Below are 15,438 nucleotides of genomic sequence, written 5' to 3'. Positions count from 1 at the left end.
ACGTCTAGTTGATCCCACAGTTTCAACAGGGGCTTCTGCTGCTGCACGGCAACAGCAGCTTGAGCTTCTTCTTCGGCACCGGCCATCAATCGATCCAGGAGACGACCGATCGATAATGGTTAATGGATCGAGTCGAGCGAGCGAGTTCCAAGTTAATTTGTTCGGTGATTTGATTTGATGGTTGTTGTGATTGCTGCGCTAATTGGGCTATTTATCGATGGATATAAGGACCAGCATTATCTAAAGTCGGAATCGGCTGCAAATTCGACTCGGAATAATGGGGTTGTGCCCCAACACCCGATTAAGGCTATGTTTGGCATTGCAGTGGATTAACATAATTCCTTTTTTTCCATCGCTTATCGTTATTTTCGTATTTCGCTAACCAACTTTTCGCTACTTTCGTGTGTACTTTTCCACGATAGATTATAAAATAAGTTCAGCGCAGCACAGTTCAACAATACCAAACTGAACCTAAATTAGGATTTACATTGTATGAGTAAGAAAGATAGATGTGGCTTTTGTGAGGCCCGTCGTCCCCAGATAATGAACAATTGGAATTTAATAGAAGTAGCTAGAGTGATAATGCATGTAGCGAAACCAGAAAAGAAATTTAGTAAAATTTCGATCACATTTCAAGTTTCATCTATGTCTCATGCCGGTTTCACTCTGGCTCCACCGTGGCTTTCAAAATTTGTAGTGTTTCACTAAGATTTGCCTCGAGACCGAGACTGTACTTTCGCATGCGGTGGAAACCTGCTCAGTAGAACTCGGCTTCCACCAATAATAAATGGATGGACACCCTCCCACCATGCAAACTCAGTCAACAAAATGTCCATGTCTTACGAGACGCTAGATGGTCGCTAGCTAACACGTGCCAATGCCACTGTATACACGTGTCGAGCCAAGCAGTTGTATTTTAGCAACCATATGATTTTAATGATTATACACATAAACAATATAAACAAATTGGAGAACAAATATCCCTTCAAAGTTATCACCGGCTCCGAATCCACTCTTCAACACCGATTAAGCTTTCTCTCGGAACCTCCTATGAACAATCACGTGCCCACGATCGGTAGTCGAATGCCAAAGCTAACCTCTCCAAAGGATATCCTCTTTCTAACAATCCTGTTTTTTCAGAGACAATTTTGGAGGCAAGAGAGAACCTAGTACTAGTAAATATTTTGCCTTGTTCTACTATGATGATGTTTGACCCCGGAGGCCTGATCCATAGGATCCTGGCCCATTATTACTCAACACTTGCTTTAAATGGGCTAAAAGCGACTCCTAGGCTTTCCAGCTTGAGCCTCCGTCCAAAGAAGAAAAACAAAAGAGCTTCCTTTTCCGGCGTCGCCGTGAGTTTCTTCCCGTCTCCCCGACCACCATTTCCCCCCTTCCATCATCATCTGCTCCTCCCCCCACCCTTCAGATCGCCGTGCGTGACTCAGCAACTGCCGTCATGGAGCCTGCTTTCGTTGTTCTCCTTGCTGCCGCTTCCGCTTTCTAATCCCCCGCCCCGCGAGACACCCGTGATCCATCCATCCCCCAATCAATCAACCACCGCCAACCGCCGCCGGCCCCGGCTGGGATCGATGCCTCCCACGCCGCCGCCGGAGGCCGAGACGGAGCCGGAGTTCGCCGAGGTCGACCCCACCGGCCGCTACGGACGGGTAAGCGAAATGACCCCCTGTTCCTTCTCCTCTCGATTCGATTGCCCCCGCGCCCTCCTTGTCTTGTCCCCCTCTTGTTCGTTCTCCTCCTTCGATCTCATTCCGTGATGCTGAATTTCTGATGCTCCTCTTTGATGATGCAGTACACGGAGGTTCTCGGCAAGGGCGCGTTCAAGACGGTGTATCCTTTCGTTGACCCCCTTCCCGTTCATTTCCACGGACGGACGGGACGAGCGAGTTCTTCTGGGCATGGACTCGCGATCTCGATTGGTTTCCCGGGGGAGATTCGTGCGTTGATGCCCGCGCGCCTCTTGATTGGTTTCAAGATTCGGTTTTTACGCGGTCCATGGGGTTTCTATCCGACGCAGTTTTCAGGGAGGAAAAGGATGTTTTCGTCCTTAGGGAATGCTTTGGATGCGTTGAATTGTTAGCTGAAGTTTTGACATTCATGTCTAGTACTTGGGGGGGGGGGGGGGTTGAATGTTAGTATCTCATATGTGGAAATTCTGTCCTTTCTTCATTTTACTTAGGGGGGGGGGGGTGTTTGAATGTCTGCTGTCATTGACCTGATGTGATTCCTTGATGCATTATCGTTTCAAAGTATCCATTTAACGAATGATACGGCAATCACACGTGTCTTGTTTTGATGAACGGTCGGAGAGATACGCTTCTGCTTTTATTGTGACTCGTCAGGGTTGGATGTGAGGTTTATTCACTTTCCTTGTGTAGCTATCACCACTGTTCGAGGAACTGAGATGCTTTAAAGTAAATGTGTGTGTTTATAGTTATACTTGTATTCATGTTTCCGTGTGTAGCTGTCACCACCCATTGCGAAACAGAAGTTTTCGCTATTTCAAACTGTCCAAAATGCTTTGTTGATGCGTCGTATTTTTGCCTAATTTTTGGCATTTATGTCTAGTACTTAGGGGTGGGGTGGGGGTGAAAGTCTGTCCTTCATTAATTGCTAGCATGACCTGATGTGATTCCTTGATGCATTGTCATTTTTATGTATCCATTTCAACGAATGATATGGCAATCACACATGTCTTATTTTGACAAGCGATCAGAGAGGTACATGTCTGCTTTTATTGTTTGGTTGTGTTGTGTGAGAAGTTTGCCCACTTTCCTTGTGTAGCTGTCACCCCTCTTTGAGAAACTAAGATGCCTTAAAGTGAACTGTATATTTCAGTGTATGTTTGTAGTTATACTTTTATACGTATTTTACTTTGCGTGTGGAGCTGTGACCACTCTATGAGAAAAGGAAGTCTTCGCCTTTTTAAAGTTCAGAAATGCTTTTGGATGCATTGATTTATTTTGCCCAAGATTTGGCATTTATTTCTACTACCTGGGTGGTTTGGATGTTAGCATCTCATCTGTGGAAAGTCTGTCCTTTCTTCTTCATTTAAATGTGGGTTTCACTGGCATTGACCTGACGTGTTCCTTGATGGATTGTCAATTCAAGGTATCCATTTTGATGAATGATATGGCAACCACAGGTGTCTTATTTCGACGAGCGATCGGAGAGATATATAAATGCTTCTATTGTTTGGCTGTGTTGTGACTTGTCAGGTTTGGAGTTGTGAGAGGTTTACTCACTTTCCATGCGTAGCTGTCACCCCTCTTTGAGAAACTGAGATTCTTTAAAGTAAATTTGTGTGTTTATAGTTATACTTGTATCCTCTTTTTACTTTGCACGTGTAGCTGTCACCCCTCTTTGAGAAACTGAGATGCTTTAAAGTAAATGTGTGTGTGTTTATAGTTATGCTTGTATCCTCGTTTTACTTTGCACGTGTAGCTGCCCCCACCCTATGAGAAACTGAAGTTTTCGCTATTTGGAGCGGTCCAAAATGCTTTTTTATGCGTTGACGTTTTAGCTTAAGTTTTGGCATTTATGCCTAGTACTCATGGGGGTTTCAGCTGTGGAAAGTCTGTCCTTTCTGTACCATTTAAATGCGTGTTTCGCTGGCGTTGACCTGAGGCGATTCCTTGATGCATTATCATTTAAACGTTTCCATTTCAGTGAATGATATGGCAATCCCATGTGTCTCATTTTGGTGAGCGATCTGAGAGATCTACAACTGCTTTTATTGTTTCGTTTTGACCTGTGAGGGTTGAATGTGGGGGAGGCTTCACTCTATGTGTTTAGCTGTCACCACTCTTTGAGAAACTGAGATGCTTTAAAGTAAAATGTTCCATTTCAGTGTATGTCTATAGTTATAGTTGTATCCATGTTTGATGGTAACTACCCACATTACTTATATGGCCACATTGTATCATTGCATATTTCTGGTGTTGTGGTGGACTTGAGGTTATGTAGTTTTCATGTGAGCAGTTAGTTTAGTTGTGACTTTGCAATCCAGATGCAAAAGCAAGGCATGCTTTATTATATGCTTGAACTTGCGTACTTATGTCCAGAGCCTGAACATCCTAACCCTGTGAAAAAAAAACCTTTCTTAATCATGAACCTTTGGCAACTTCTCCTTTTTAGTCTTATTATATCTGCTCAGATCTTTCAATGGACTTGGAATCCTTAATTCAGATTTTATCGGCAAAGTTACAAGGCTTTTGATCAACTGGAAGGTCTAGAAGTTGCTTGGAACCAGATCAAAGTGGGTGATATACTGCGTAACAATGATGATTTAGAGAGGCTGCGATCGGAAGTGCGGTTGCTTAAGACCCTGAAGCACAAGAATGTAATCAAGTTCTACAATTCATGGCTTGACAAGAAAAACAACAACATAAATTTCATCACAGAAGTCTTCACCTCAGGAACATTGCGCCAGTATGTGCTCTTATGTCCTTCTTGATTATGGTGACACACTTTGAATAATTCGAACATGTGTAGTTAGTCGTCGATACCATCTGGAACACAGTTGTCATTATACAGCTATACATGTCAGTATTAAGACCTAATGCAAAATCGTATGGATACATCTGTCTTTCCAGACGCCTAAGCTTTCGCTGAATATTTCCCCATCCTATTATCTTTTTGTAGGTACCGTATCAAGCACAAGAAGGTAGACATCAGAGCTCTAAAGAAATGGTCAAGGCAAATCTTGAGTGGTCTGGTCTACCTCCACAGCCATGACCCACCAATCATCCACAGAGACTTGAAATGCGACAACATATTTGTGAATGGAAACCAGGGTGAAGTAAAGATCGGAGACCTTGGATTAGCTACCATCCTAGACAATGCACGTTCAGCTCATAGTATCATTGGTAAGCATTCCGTTGGCTCTTCCCTTTTTTTTTTGGAGTTTTATATACTTCTTATGTAACCTCTGCTTCTTTATAGGTACACCGGAATTTATGGCTCCAGAACTATATGATGAAGAATACAATGAGCTTGTTGACATCTATGCATTTGGGATGTGTTTACTGGAGCTAGTTACATTTGAGTACCCATATTGTGAATGTTCCAACGCTGCACAGATATACAAGAAAGTTTCTGATGTTAGTCTACTTATCCTTTGTGTTTACATTTTGCGCATTCCCTTCCTGAAAATCTGAGTCAATCAATGCTCATAAAAACAGTCTTTCTAGATAGTAATAGGTGCTTTCATTGGGGCCTTCTGTTCTTACTAGTTGTGAAATAATCACTGGCAAATGCTAATATTCTTTCTTATTGTATTGTACTCCCTCCGTTCCTAAATACTTGTCGCTGTTTTAGTGCTTGCAAGTATTTAGGAACAAGTATTTAGGAACGGAGGGAGTATCCAATAGCATGAAATGCACATCAATTATAATTTCCTACCTATTGTGTTGTTTTTCTTTCACCAATTTTCTGAAGTTCAGGGATTCTATTTTCAAAAAAGAAATATGCACTTAGGGTTGAGTATTTTTCACAGAGTATGATTTGATTATCAAATTGTTGGTATAGTAGCACGAATTTTGCGGCATAACATAAAATCCAGTAGACGTTGACCAAGTACTCACTCTGCTTCTAAGTATCTGTACGTGCGGCCATTTTCAGACCAAATAAGCTAGAGTAAGTGTTGTTACTTACTAGTTACCACTAAACTTCCAAAAAATCATTAAGAGTAGTTAATAAATTATGTTAAGGGGGTGTTGGAGTAAAACATGCAGAATCAGGAGAACAAATTGGATTCACTAGATTTGATTTTTTTTCCTTACTATGGTCCACACTCATAACGCAAAAGGGTTCATGTCATTTTTTATGGTATGCAGAGTTGAAGATATGTACTAGGTAATTCCTAACTATGAGTACTTGATTGATCATTATTATAGACAATCAGATGAGAGATACTGTCAACTTTCCTGTGCCAAAAAAATACTATCAATTACACTTTAGTCTGACTGAGTTATCTCTTGATGATGGTATTTTAGGGTGAAAAGCCTGGTTCACTGGCTAAGATTGAGGATCCTGAAGTTAAATTTTTTATTGAGAAGTGCATCACCCAAGCTTCCCAAAGACTCTCAGCAGAAGAACTATTAGTGGATCCTTTTCTCCTAGATGATGGCGAAAGAATATTCTATCCATTGCAGTCAAATACGAATACATCAGGTACAAATCTGAACTGGATGCATGTCTCAAATTGTGGATACATTTTTTTAGTAAAGTTGCTCCCTTCCTCCATGTAACCATGGAATGAACATAGCAGATGCTGGCAGTTCAAACCCAAGCACGAGTTACAGATACGATCGAGTAGCATCATCTACCGGCTCCAGGGAACGAAGAGGTGTGGCATATACCGTTGACATGACACAATAATTCACTGATGTGAGACTTCCCTCTTTCATACATCAATCTTATGGTGGCATGCAGGTAGCGTGGGGGAATCTCATCCTAGTGATAACTACATACATGGCAACATGGATAGGCATGCTGCCATTGGTCGAATCATAACTGTCGAGAGCCAGCGGAAGGATCTAAATACAATATTTTTGAAACTGCGGATTGCTGATTCAACAGGTTTGTATGGTGGAATCAGATTTTGATTATCATTCTATTGTCAATGTGATACTTGTCCTGAGCCCTCCATACATATTTTTTCCATCGCAATATGCAGGTCATGCCCAAAACATCCACTTCCCCTTTGACATTGAAGCGGACACTTCAATTAGCGTTGCAACTGAGATGGTTGTGCAGCTGGATCTCACGGATCAAGATGTTACTTCAATTGCTGAAATGATAGATGCAGAAATACATGCACATATTCCTGATTGGGCGTTTGATGAAGCAGTTGACAACCAAGGAGATGAAGTAGCTCGGTCGGAGACCCATAGTTCAGAAGCAGACGATGAGACTTCTGAGTTGCGTAACGAACCTGATGCTACAAATAATGGTTTTACCCAAGAGCAGCTTCCTTCTGGACGGAAGTACTGGTCAGACTCGCCCAGAAGAGACAATGAAATCTCTCTCTTGGTGGACCCACAGATTGGTGATGATATGCCTAATGGGATATTAAAGAAGAATGATATAGCTGACACTGTCAGCAATGCAAAACCTAACGAGTATAATTCCCTCGAGACTTCCATCCGCTCTGTCGAAGATACCTGTGAGCAAATATCTTCATCTGCAGACTTGCTGAATCCATCTTTGATTGACAGGAAATCTGGAGGAGCTTCTGTCGTCACTAGCTCTCCCTCTTCTGATGATGAACATCTCGTAGAGGACCTTACTGAAAGGTTAGCAGACTTGTTAGCTCAACAGAAAGAGGAGCTCAAGGCGCTGAGAAGGAAGCATAAGGCTGACATAGAGGCCATCTTGAACAGCGTGCCTGCAGACCATCGTGAGGAGACCTTAACAAGGTGCCGGTTGAAGGGAGATCAGGAAAACAGACCAGACAAACTTTAGTTACGACACCTTCATGTACATCTTTGCTGCGTGTTTTTACATACCGGCACCAAGGAAGTCGTTTAGAATTGTCATTGTGTGAAAAATGGTCTCAGTATTTCTGCTGTTCTTTTTTTTATGGAATGGAGAAGCTGCAAGGTGCTTGTGGATTCACTGGCAGAGCACTGCATACCAAAGTAATTGTCCATAAGAAGGTTGCTTGTGCGAAAATTTGATACTCCCAAGCCAGTTTGCTTGGAGGTTTTCTGCTCAGCAAGCACATATCTGCAGATACAAGAATGGTACTGCATGCCAAAGAAATTGTCCATAAGAAGTGCATGTTTTATTTCCATTTTTCCTTTTCTTTTTGTATTGTCAACTTCTTAGGTACATGAGTTATGTGAGCTGTTGCATACTTGCAATCACAAACATAATGTTCAATTCAATTATTCCCATCATGTTTGAGTCACATCACATGCTTTGCCCAGGCCCTTAGAGCTGTATGTTTGCACACACATACATGCATTTATATACTTGTTTAAGTGCAAGTGTGCCATTGGAGCATGGAGCTGTGGAAAGAAGTCTACACTGAGGGCACTGACTCATCTCATCAGCATCAGCAGAGCAGATCTGGAGTGGCCAATGATAGATAAACAAACAAACAAATACCAGTCCATTGTTCAACAACACATGCTCCAGTAGCATCCATCACATGCCCCAGATCTCTGTGTCCCCTACCTGCTTCTCTTTTCTTTTCTTTCCAGTGACCACCAATTTTTTCTTCTTCTCTGATGCATCTGAATCTGTGTACTGGAAGAGAAGAAACCTGAGGCTCTCCAGCCCAGTTTAGTTTAGGGATGCACACAGAATTGGGAGCTGTGTTACAGTGGGGAGAGTGACAGGGGTGGGCACCTTCTCCATGAATGATCAAATCAACAAACACCACCTTGCACATAAAGGGAGCAAGTCTTGTAGATATTTCTGTTGGTCACTTTCAGAGAAATTGTAGCTCACATTAGGATGAGAGACCTTGAGGTTTATGGATCCAATGCATCAAGCCAAGGAACATGCCCAAATGCACTTGGGAAGAAAGAACACAAGGAGGAGGGGAGGCACCACATGCTGGCTGTAGGAAGAACCCAGATGCAAAACAACAAGGACAACATACACATGGTCCATCCATCCATGGATGGATGCAATGCATATATGCATCCTAGCTAAAACTAATTGAGCTACAATTCTAAATTCACATAACAAATGCGGTACAATATAAGATGGATTAATGGATTAGTAATCGACCCAGCAATTAGTTGTCAATTATAGATACATGACGATGCATTTCAATTTTCATCGGCGTCCAGCTCCAGCCAGCCAGCTGCTTGATGATCAATCCATCTTCCTTCGGAACACACATCCGCACATTTGATTCGATTTGATTATTATTAGTACCACCTCGCCCAGCGACGAACTCGTCACCCACCTTATAATATCTCCGCGCTTCGTCTTCCTCCTCCGAGGACTCGCTGCTATATAATCCTCTCTTCTTCTCCCCTGCGCTTCCTCTCCTCTTCTTCTTCTTCTTCTTCTTCTTCTTCTTCCCCTCCGGCCGGTCATCTCCCACCGACCTCCGAATCCCGGCCATCTCAGGCCGCCGCTACACAATCACATACATGAAGTCGCGGCTGTAGCTAGCAGCGGTAAGAAATGCAGAGGCTCAGTAGCAGCAGGGGCGGCGGCGATCAATCCACGGCGACGGCCACGGCGGCGCCATCGCCGTCGTCGTCGTGCGACATCATCGCCGGGCTGGACGAGGTGATCCCGGCGAACGGGCAGCTGATGAAGCCGGGCAAGGCGGCCACGGCCTCCGTGTACCGGGCCAAGCTGGCGGGGCACGCGCGGGTGGTGACGCTCTCCTGGTCGCGGCACGCCTTCTCCGTCTCCGTCTCCGGCGCCGACGGCTCCTCCGCCTCCTGCAAGGTGGAGCTCCGCCGCTCGCCATGGCAGTACTTCTGGAATCCCCGCCGCCAAAGCTCCTCCGGCGCCCGCCGTCTCGACCTCGGCGACGGCTCCACCCCCCTCCGCGTCCTCTGGGACCTCCGCCGTGCCCGCTGGCACCACCACGGGCACCACGGCGAGCCGTGCGGAGGGAGCTACTACGTGGCCCTGGAGGAAGATTCCGTTGCCGGCGGTGGCGGCGAGGTCGTCTTCCTCGTCTCCGGCGGCTCCGACCCGAATAAAATGGCCGCCTTGGCCCCCGTGGCGCGGCGGGAGCACGTTTTCGGCCGCCGCGGTCGGTTCGCGGCCAAGGCGCGCTTCGGCGAGGAATCGACGGAGCACGAGATCGCGATCGAGATCGACGGCGGCGGCCATGGCGGAGGGGATGAGCCGGAGATGGAGGAGATGAGGATCGGGATCGACGGGGAAGAGGCGGCGGTGGTGGTGAAGCGGCTGCGGTGGAAGTTCCGGGGCAACCAGAGCGTCACCTTCGGCAAGGCCAAGGTCGAGGTCTACTGGGATGTCCATGACTGGCTTTTTACTGAAGGAGCTGGCGTTGTGAGGCCGGCGCTGTTTATCTTCAGACCCATCGTCCTCTCCAGCTCCGGCGATGGCGCCGCCGCCGCCAATGCCGCCGCCGGTGCCGGGTTCTGCCTCTACCTCTACGCATGGAAGCTCGACTAGCTTGCTGCTGCTCATGATTCCATGGATGGACACCAGCCATGATCCTTGCATGGATGGTTGCAAACAATTTTTCTTGTAATTCCTTTTTGGGAAAGATATACATAATTGAATATAATTCTTTTTAATTTCTTCTTCCAAATCCTTGATTAATTACACACCCATCTATGCTCAGTTTCTCGCTCTTCTTAGTTCGCATTGTTGTTCAGCTCAATCAGTCAGTGAGATTACAATCTACAAGTCAGAGTAAGATCATATTAGTGGCTTAATTAAGTTAATTAGGGATGGGAGAGATGAACAGTGTTGTGTTGGGTGGATGGCACATGGGAGAGTGGTGTGGAAGCAGCTGCTAGCTGTGGACTGATGACTAGTGATCCCTAGAAGAAAGAAAGAAAGAAAGAGAGAAAGAAAGAAAAATGGCCACCGCAAAAGGTGACAGCAGATTGGATCCACCGCTCCTAACCAAACTTTAGTTTATCATTTGCCCAATTCACATTATTGATCTAGCTCTAGAGGGGTATCCTATGTGATGCCACCTCTGTCTCTCAACCTCCTCCAAACAATAAACTAACGGAATCACTGCGCGTACGACGTTTCCTTGTCCAAACTCCGTACGACACTTGATTGGACGGCTGCAGCCTTCACTCGTGATGCGATGAACGGCTGTTATGCATTGTCGTATGAAAATAGTATGAAAACCGTCGTACGCATAGCAGTGCTCATAAACTAACATCACAAACTTAATTTCGTTGTAGATCCATCCTATTCCTATGTGCATGATCATATACATATGGCTAGTAACACATACAAAATCCCAAACACAGTTCATGATGAATTTGGCCTATCCGGTTTTCGCAGAATTCTCATGTGCAAAATCACGCCGAATTCTCGTCTGCCAGGCCATGTATATATTGGAAAATATGTAACAAATCTATACTCAATGCGCCGCGAGATGGTGACTAACTAGACCATGTCCTGATCCTGATCATGAGAAATTTGCAAGGTTGTATGTGTGTACTATATCTCTGCTTAATTGTTTATACGTCCAATGATATTATTTATATTATGTATCGCCCATACGGTATGGGGTGTGTTGGTGAGATGCTAAAAAGGCTGTAAGATTCCATCACGCGAAAACAATGGAGCAAAAATGGCCGGAGGATGAATTAACAATGTTCATCCGTTTTGTTCCCTTGCATGCTGTAGCAGCCTGCATCTGCTGGATATAGCTGGTGCCAATCAAATCAAGCCAGGCTTCCCTTTTAAAAGATAAGATTATGTTCTGATTGGTGGTTGGTGCCATTTGTCTTCAAACCATATGCTCATATTTCAGTACGCCCTTTCATGTACAACAAGGGTACATTATAGATCTTCTTTGTTGACCGTATACATGTGAGTGTTTTTATCTTTCACTTTCATTGACTCGGAGGATATGGCGTGTGCGCTTAATACAACGACACTATGCAAATGAAAAATTAAAGTCACCGCAAGGATTGTTCGATGTAATCAAACATTTAGAGGTGTGCAAGTACAAGGAGACGATGAGATCTTGATCCGACTACGGCTGGCTATTCGTGTCGATCGAGAAACAACTATTCCCTCCCTCCGTCCCAAAATAAGTGACGTGAAATTATATAGATTCTTATACAAATCTACGTCATTTATTTTAGGATGGAAGAAGTATTAATTTCTAAATCGACTGAAATATAATTACTAAAAAAACCTTAAAATAGCCAATCTAGATGGAATGACAATCATCTTTTCACGTCTGGGAGGTATATTCTTGCACTCAAGTTTCCAAGCATATATAAGGATGCAACCGGGTATTCAAATTTATTCCGCATATATGCATTGCTATATGGTCCCATATAATTAAGCTTGCATGAGGGTCTAACTGATGTGTGAATATGAACTAACTAGGATACTAGCTTGGATTAGAGTGTGAATGAGCCCGTTAATTAGCTAGGTGTGTATGTTGTGCGCATGCCCGGGATCAGCGGGTAGAGAAGCTGGACGGCCGGAGTCTACAAGAAAATGTTCAACCTGCTCATGTGCATAGTTAATTTGCTGCCTCAAATCACAACTTGTTTTACTTACATAGTGCAACTGATGTGTTTGCATGTATGTACTAAACATTTTGTAACCCCTTTTATTACAGTACTAGAAATTAAGTTTTCTTCTTTCTCATGCTACCTTTTCATCTGTTTTTAACTGAGCATTCTCTTATTTTTTAGAATCAATGGATACGATCAATGTCCTTAATTGGACCCTGGTTTAATTTTCTCTCTGTTCTTGTTACTGAATTGCAGTTCCAGCTTGAAAGCAATATAGCTGTTTGCAACCAAAAATAAAGAAGATCCCCAAAGGAAGAAGAAAAGTACATACAGATGGAATCGACACTTTGTTTTAGGATGCCTTGGGACCATTTGTTGCACGTCGTCCGGTCTGCCTTTTTGCAAGCTCTCTTTTCTTTTCTTGTAGCAGCAGAAAGTGATGCTCTCGAGATCCCAAAACGGGAAATTGCTCTACTACTGCATGTAGTACTACTAGCCACCGCTGCGTTTTATGATTCTTGCCGAAATATTACATGTATCTAAACGTTTTATAAAAATAATACATTCATAATTGAACAAATTGAGATAATAATTATGAAACGAAGGGAGTAAGTATGTACTCCAGGGTTTAGGGTACTCAATTGTAGTTTGTTCTTGATAACTAGGGTGCATTCGTTGTGAGTAATTAGGGTGAGTTTCATAGAGAGAATAGATAGAACATAATAAAATGATACTTCCGTCACACAATTCTTATCGTGGTTTCAGTGACAGTTTCTCTAACTAACACACCCTAGTAGTACTAGTACTTTTTTTTTTCAGAAACAGATAGCAGGGAGTTGGGCATTTTGGTCTCTGAAGAAACGTTTCGCATCATTTTTCTGCATTCAGTTGAACAGAACCTTGAACTGGGCCTTGGGTCAGATTGGGCTGGCTCATGATGGGTCTGATAGCACTGGGCCGAAACAAATGGACTTCCTCTACCTATGGCCCATCAGCATCAACATCAGCCCGTCTTCTCCTTCTTCTATTCTGCCCAACACCGGCCGCCGCTCTCCGTCGACACCGCCGCCGCCGGTTACTTTCTCTCCGTCGCCGATCCTTCGCGCAGCCCTCGTCTCCTCGTCGCCAACGCTTCCTCGTGCAGCCAGGTACCCCCCCCCCCCGCTCGTCTTCCTCCTTGCGCACGGCTGGATTCCAGTAGCGCTAGCGCCGCCGCCGCCGCCGGTTGATCTCCCTCTCTCCCTCCCCTTGGATTCCATCGCCCCCGACCGTTTCTCTTCCCATCATATCACTCACCCCACGAATCGATCCTGCCCTGTAGCTAGCTCCCCGTTTCATCTCCTCCTTAATCTCTCCTAATTCGTAACCGAGGCAAAAAATCCTCCGTCCATGGTACCCGTAGGCAGCTTGATTTGGGCATTTAACTCTTATCTATCCGTTTAGATTTGGGCAGCAATGAAATTGCTACTACTCCGAATTGACATGCTTGTGCTGTTTGCCTAACAGGTACTGGAACAAAGATGGTTAATGCAATCAAGGGTTTGTTCATCTCCTGGTAAGATCGTAAAAATCCTAAAACAAACCGGATCCACCATCTTACCGTGTTCATCAATCATTTGTTGTTCACAGTTTCACATGATCCACTGGTTTATTGTTTTTTTTTTCTGTTGTTCCCAGTGACGTGCCGATGGCGCAGTTCATCGTCAATCTGAATGCATCGATGCCCGCGTCCGAGAAGTTCATCGTGCACATGCTTGACCCGACGCACATGTTTGTCCAGCCTCATGTGGGGGAGATGATCAGGAGTAAGATTGCGGAGTTCAGAGACCAGAACAGCTACGAGAAGCCGACATGAAGGATCGTGTTATACTGCGGTTCACAGCTTCATACTCCGTCCAGAGATGCTCTACATTTGTGTTTGGGTTTGTAGCTGTGTGGATTGGTTAGAGTCTTAATACCATGTCGCATTTTCGTGATGCTCTTGGATGATAATTCTGTAGCATGAGAGAGTGTTATGTTTTATGCGCCTTCTCAGAATTCCTTTGATCTGATAAGATATCTGGTGGTGTTGATACTTTGATACTGTGAAGAGAATAAACATATCTTCTTATGAATTACTCTTCCCACGTTGTTGCTGTGAACTTGTCATGAAAGCTCTGGATAGAGGAACCAAATAAGAAGCTTCATGGAAATTGTTCATACCAAAATTATGAACCTTGTAATAAAAATCAAGCACCTGAAGTAGGGAAAGGTATAATTGTTTGAAGGGAATAAGCACATCTTCTTATGAATTACTCTTCCCTTGTTGCTGTGAAGTTGTTATGAAAAGCTCTGGATAGAGGAAACAAAGAGAAACTTCATGGAAATTGTACATACCAAAATTAACAGCTACTGTATGTAACAAAAATCAAGAACCTGAAGTATAATTGTGCTAGAATTCATGAAAGCATGTGCCTCCAGTTAGTGAGATTGGACCCTCTTTTGCTATTTGTTAGTTCATTTATGCTTGTTCTAGATATTTGTACTCCTATATGCACCAAAGTAACATGTCCCTGTGGAACTAAAAGCAGGAAGTAAAAATTATCTTGGCCATTTTGAAAAGGTACAAGCTTGCTTTGACTTTTTATGGTCTGTAAAGGTAAATGAGTATGTCACAACATGATCTGTGCACATGACACAGCATGATGAACTTGATGCCCCTCTTTTACTCCAAGCAGCAACTGTGGTCTCCAAGATACCAGGAGATAACATTTCCTTTGATCTTTTTAAAAAGGTTCAGCATTTTCTTTCCAAAGATAGGCACGAAACTACTGCTCTTGAAAACTGGTGAACAAATACAGAAACCATTGTATCTTACCATTTTCAGGTGATACGAGAAACATTACCTTGGAAAGGACTCTTGACAATTGACAGGAAGAGATAGTTCATCCATCAGGTTGCAATTGGTTGGTTGCACGTTCAGTTTCCTTAAGTTCAGGTTTCAGATATATGCACTAAGATTTTGCTTCCAGGGAGGTTCACAGGCACTGAGATTTCCTCTCTGAACTTTTTGCAGGTAACACAAGAAAAAAGAGATGCTCACTCTGCACCCAGCATACATTTCTTGGAAGCGAAGTCTCGCAGTCAGAGACCAAAGCTTAAAGCCTTGGCATGATTTAGAAAAATACTCAATGGCAATGGCAGCCACTGCACCTATCTTTTTACATTGCCTTTGCTTTGAAGCAATTGCCCAAACTGAGAT

The 15,438-nt window shown here is 43.9% G+C and overlaps 3 protein-coding genes across 3 annotated transcripts; all 3 read left to right on the top strand.

Moving 5' to 3' along the window:
• The first annotated feature begins 1,311 nt into the window (after nt 1-1,311).
• LOC100822321 (probable serine/threonine-protein kinase WNK2) lies at nt 1,312-7,941 on the top strand. Its single transcript, XM_010233552.3, has 9 exons — nt 1,312-1,670; nt 1,814-1,851; nt 4,225-4,452; nt 4,666-4,889; nt 4,966-5,123; nt 6,018-6,195; nt 6,290-6,370; nt 6,457-6,603; nt 6,701-7,941. Exons 1-9 carry the CDS (start codon nt 1,593-1,595, stop codon nt 7,486-7,488), a joined length of 1,920 nt encoding a protein of 639 aa, XP_010231854.1. The 5' UTR covers nt 1,312-1,592; the 3' UTR covers nt 7,489-7,941.
• An 833-nt stretch (nt 7,942-8,774) lies between these two features.
• Nucleotides 8,775-10,285, top strand: LOC100822016. The gene has a single exon (XM_003566664.3). The coding sequence runs from the start codon at nt 9,172-9,174 to the stop codon at nt 10,144-10,146; it is 975 nt and encodes a 324-aa protein (XP_003566712.1). The 5' UTR covers nt 8,775-9,171; the 3' UTR covers nt 10,147-10,285.
• A 2,903-nt stretch (nt 10,286-13,188) lies between these two features.
• On the top strand, nt 13,189-14,323 carry LOC104581277 (general transcription and DNA repair factor IIH subunit TFB5). The gene is made up of 3 exons (XM_010233551.3): nt 13,189-13,345; nt 13,704-13,752; nt 13,875-14,323. Exons 2-3 carry the CDS (start codon nt 13,718-13,720, stop codon nt 14,050-14,052), a joined length of 213 nt encoding a protein of 70 aa, XP_010231853.1. The 5' UTR covers nt 13,189-13,345; nt 13,704-13,717; the 3' UTR covers nt 14,053-14,323.
• Nucleotides 14,324-15,438: the final 1,115 nt, after the last annotated feature.

This window comes from Brachypodium distachyon, chromosome 2 (assembly GCF_000005505.3).
Source record: "Brachypodium distachyon strain Bd21 chromosome 2, Brachypodium_distachyon_v3.0, whole genome shotgun sequence".
NCBI lineage: Eukaryota > Viridiplantae > Streptophyta > Magnoliopsida > Poales > Poaceae > Brachypodium > Brachypodium distachyon.
The sequence above is the reverse complement of the archived record's forward strand: the minus strand, read 5'-3'. Positions and strand labels throughout refer to the sequence as shown.

Bases quoted from the DNA above. Each gene is read 5' to 3' on its own strand.
- LOC100822321 (XM_010233552.3), top strand. From the start codon at position 1,593: ATGCCTCCCACGCCGCCGCCGGAGGCCGAGACGGAGCCGGAGTTCGCC. The intron at 1,671-1,813 runs GTAAGCGAAATG...TTGATGATGCAG, and splicing joins CCACCGGCCGCTACGGACGG to TACACGGAGGTTCTCGGCAA. The intron at 1,852-4,224 runs GTATCCTTTCGT...TTATCGGCAAAG, and splicing joins AAGGGCGCGTTCAAGACGGT to TTACAAGGCTTTTGATCAAC.
- LOC100822016 (XM_003566664.3), top strand. From the start codon at position 9,172: ATGCAGAGGCTCAGTAGCAGCAGGGGCGGCGGCGATCAATCCACGGCG.
- LOC104581277 (XM_010233551.3), top strand. From the start codon at position 13,718: ATGGTTAATGCAATCAAGGGTTTGTTCATCTCCTG. The intron at 13,753-13,874 runs GTAAGATCGTAA...TGTTGTTCCCAG, and splicing joins AAGGGTTTGTTCATCTCCTG to TGACGTGCCGATGGCGCAGT.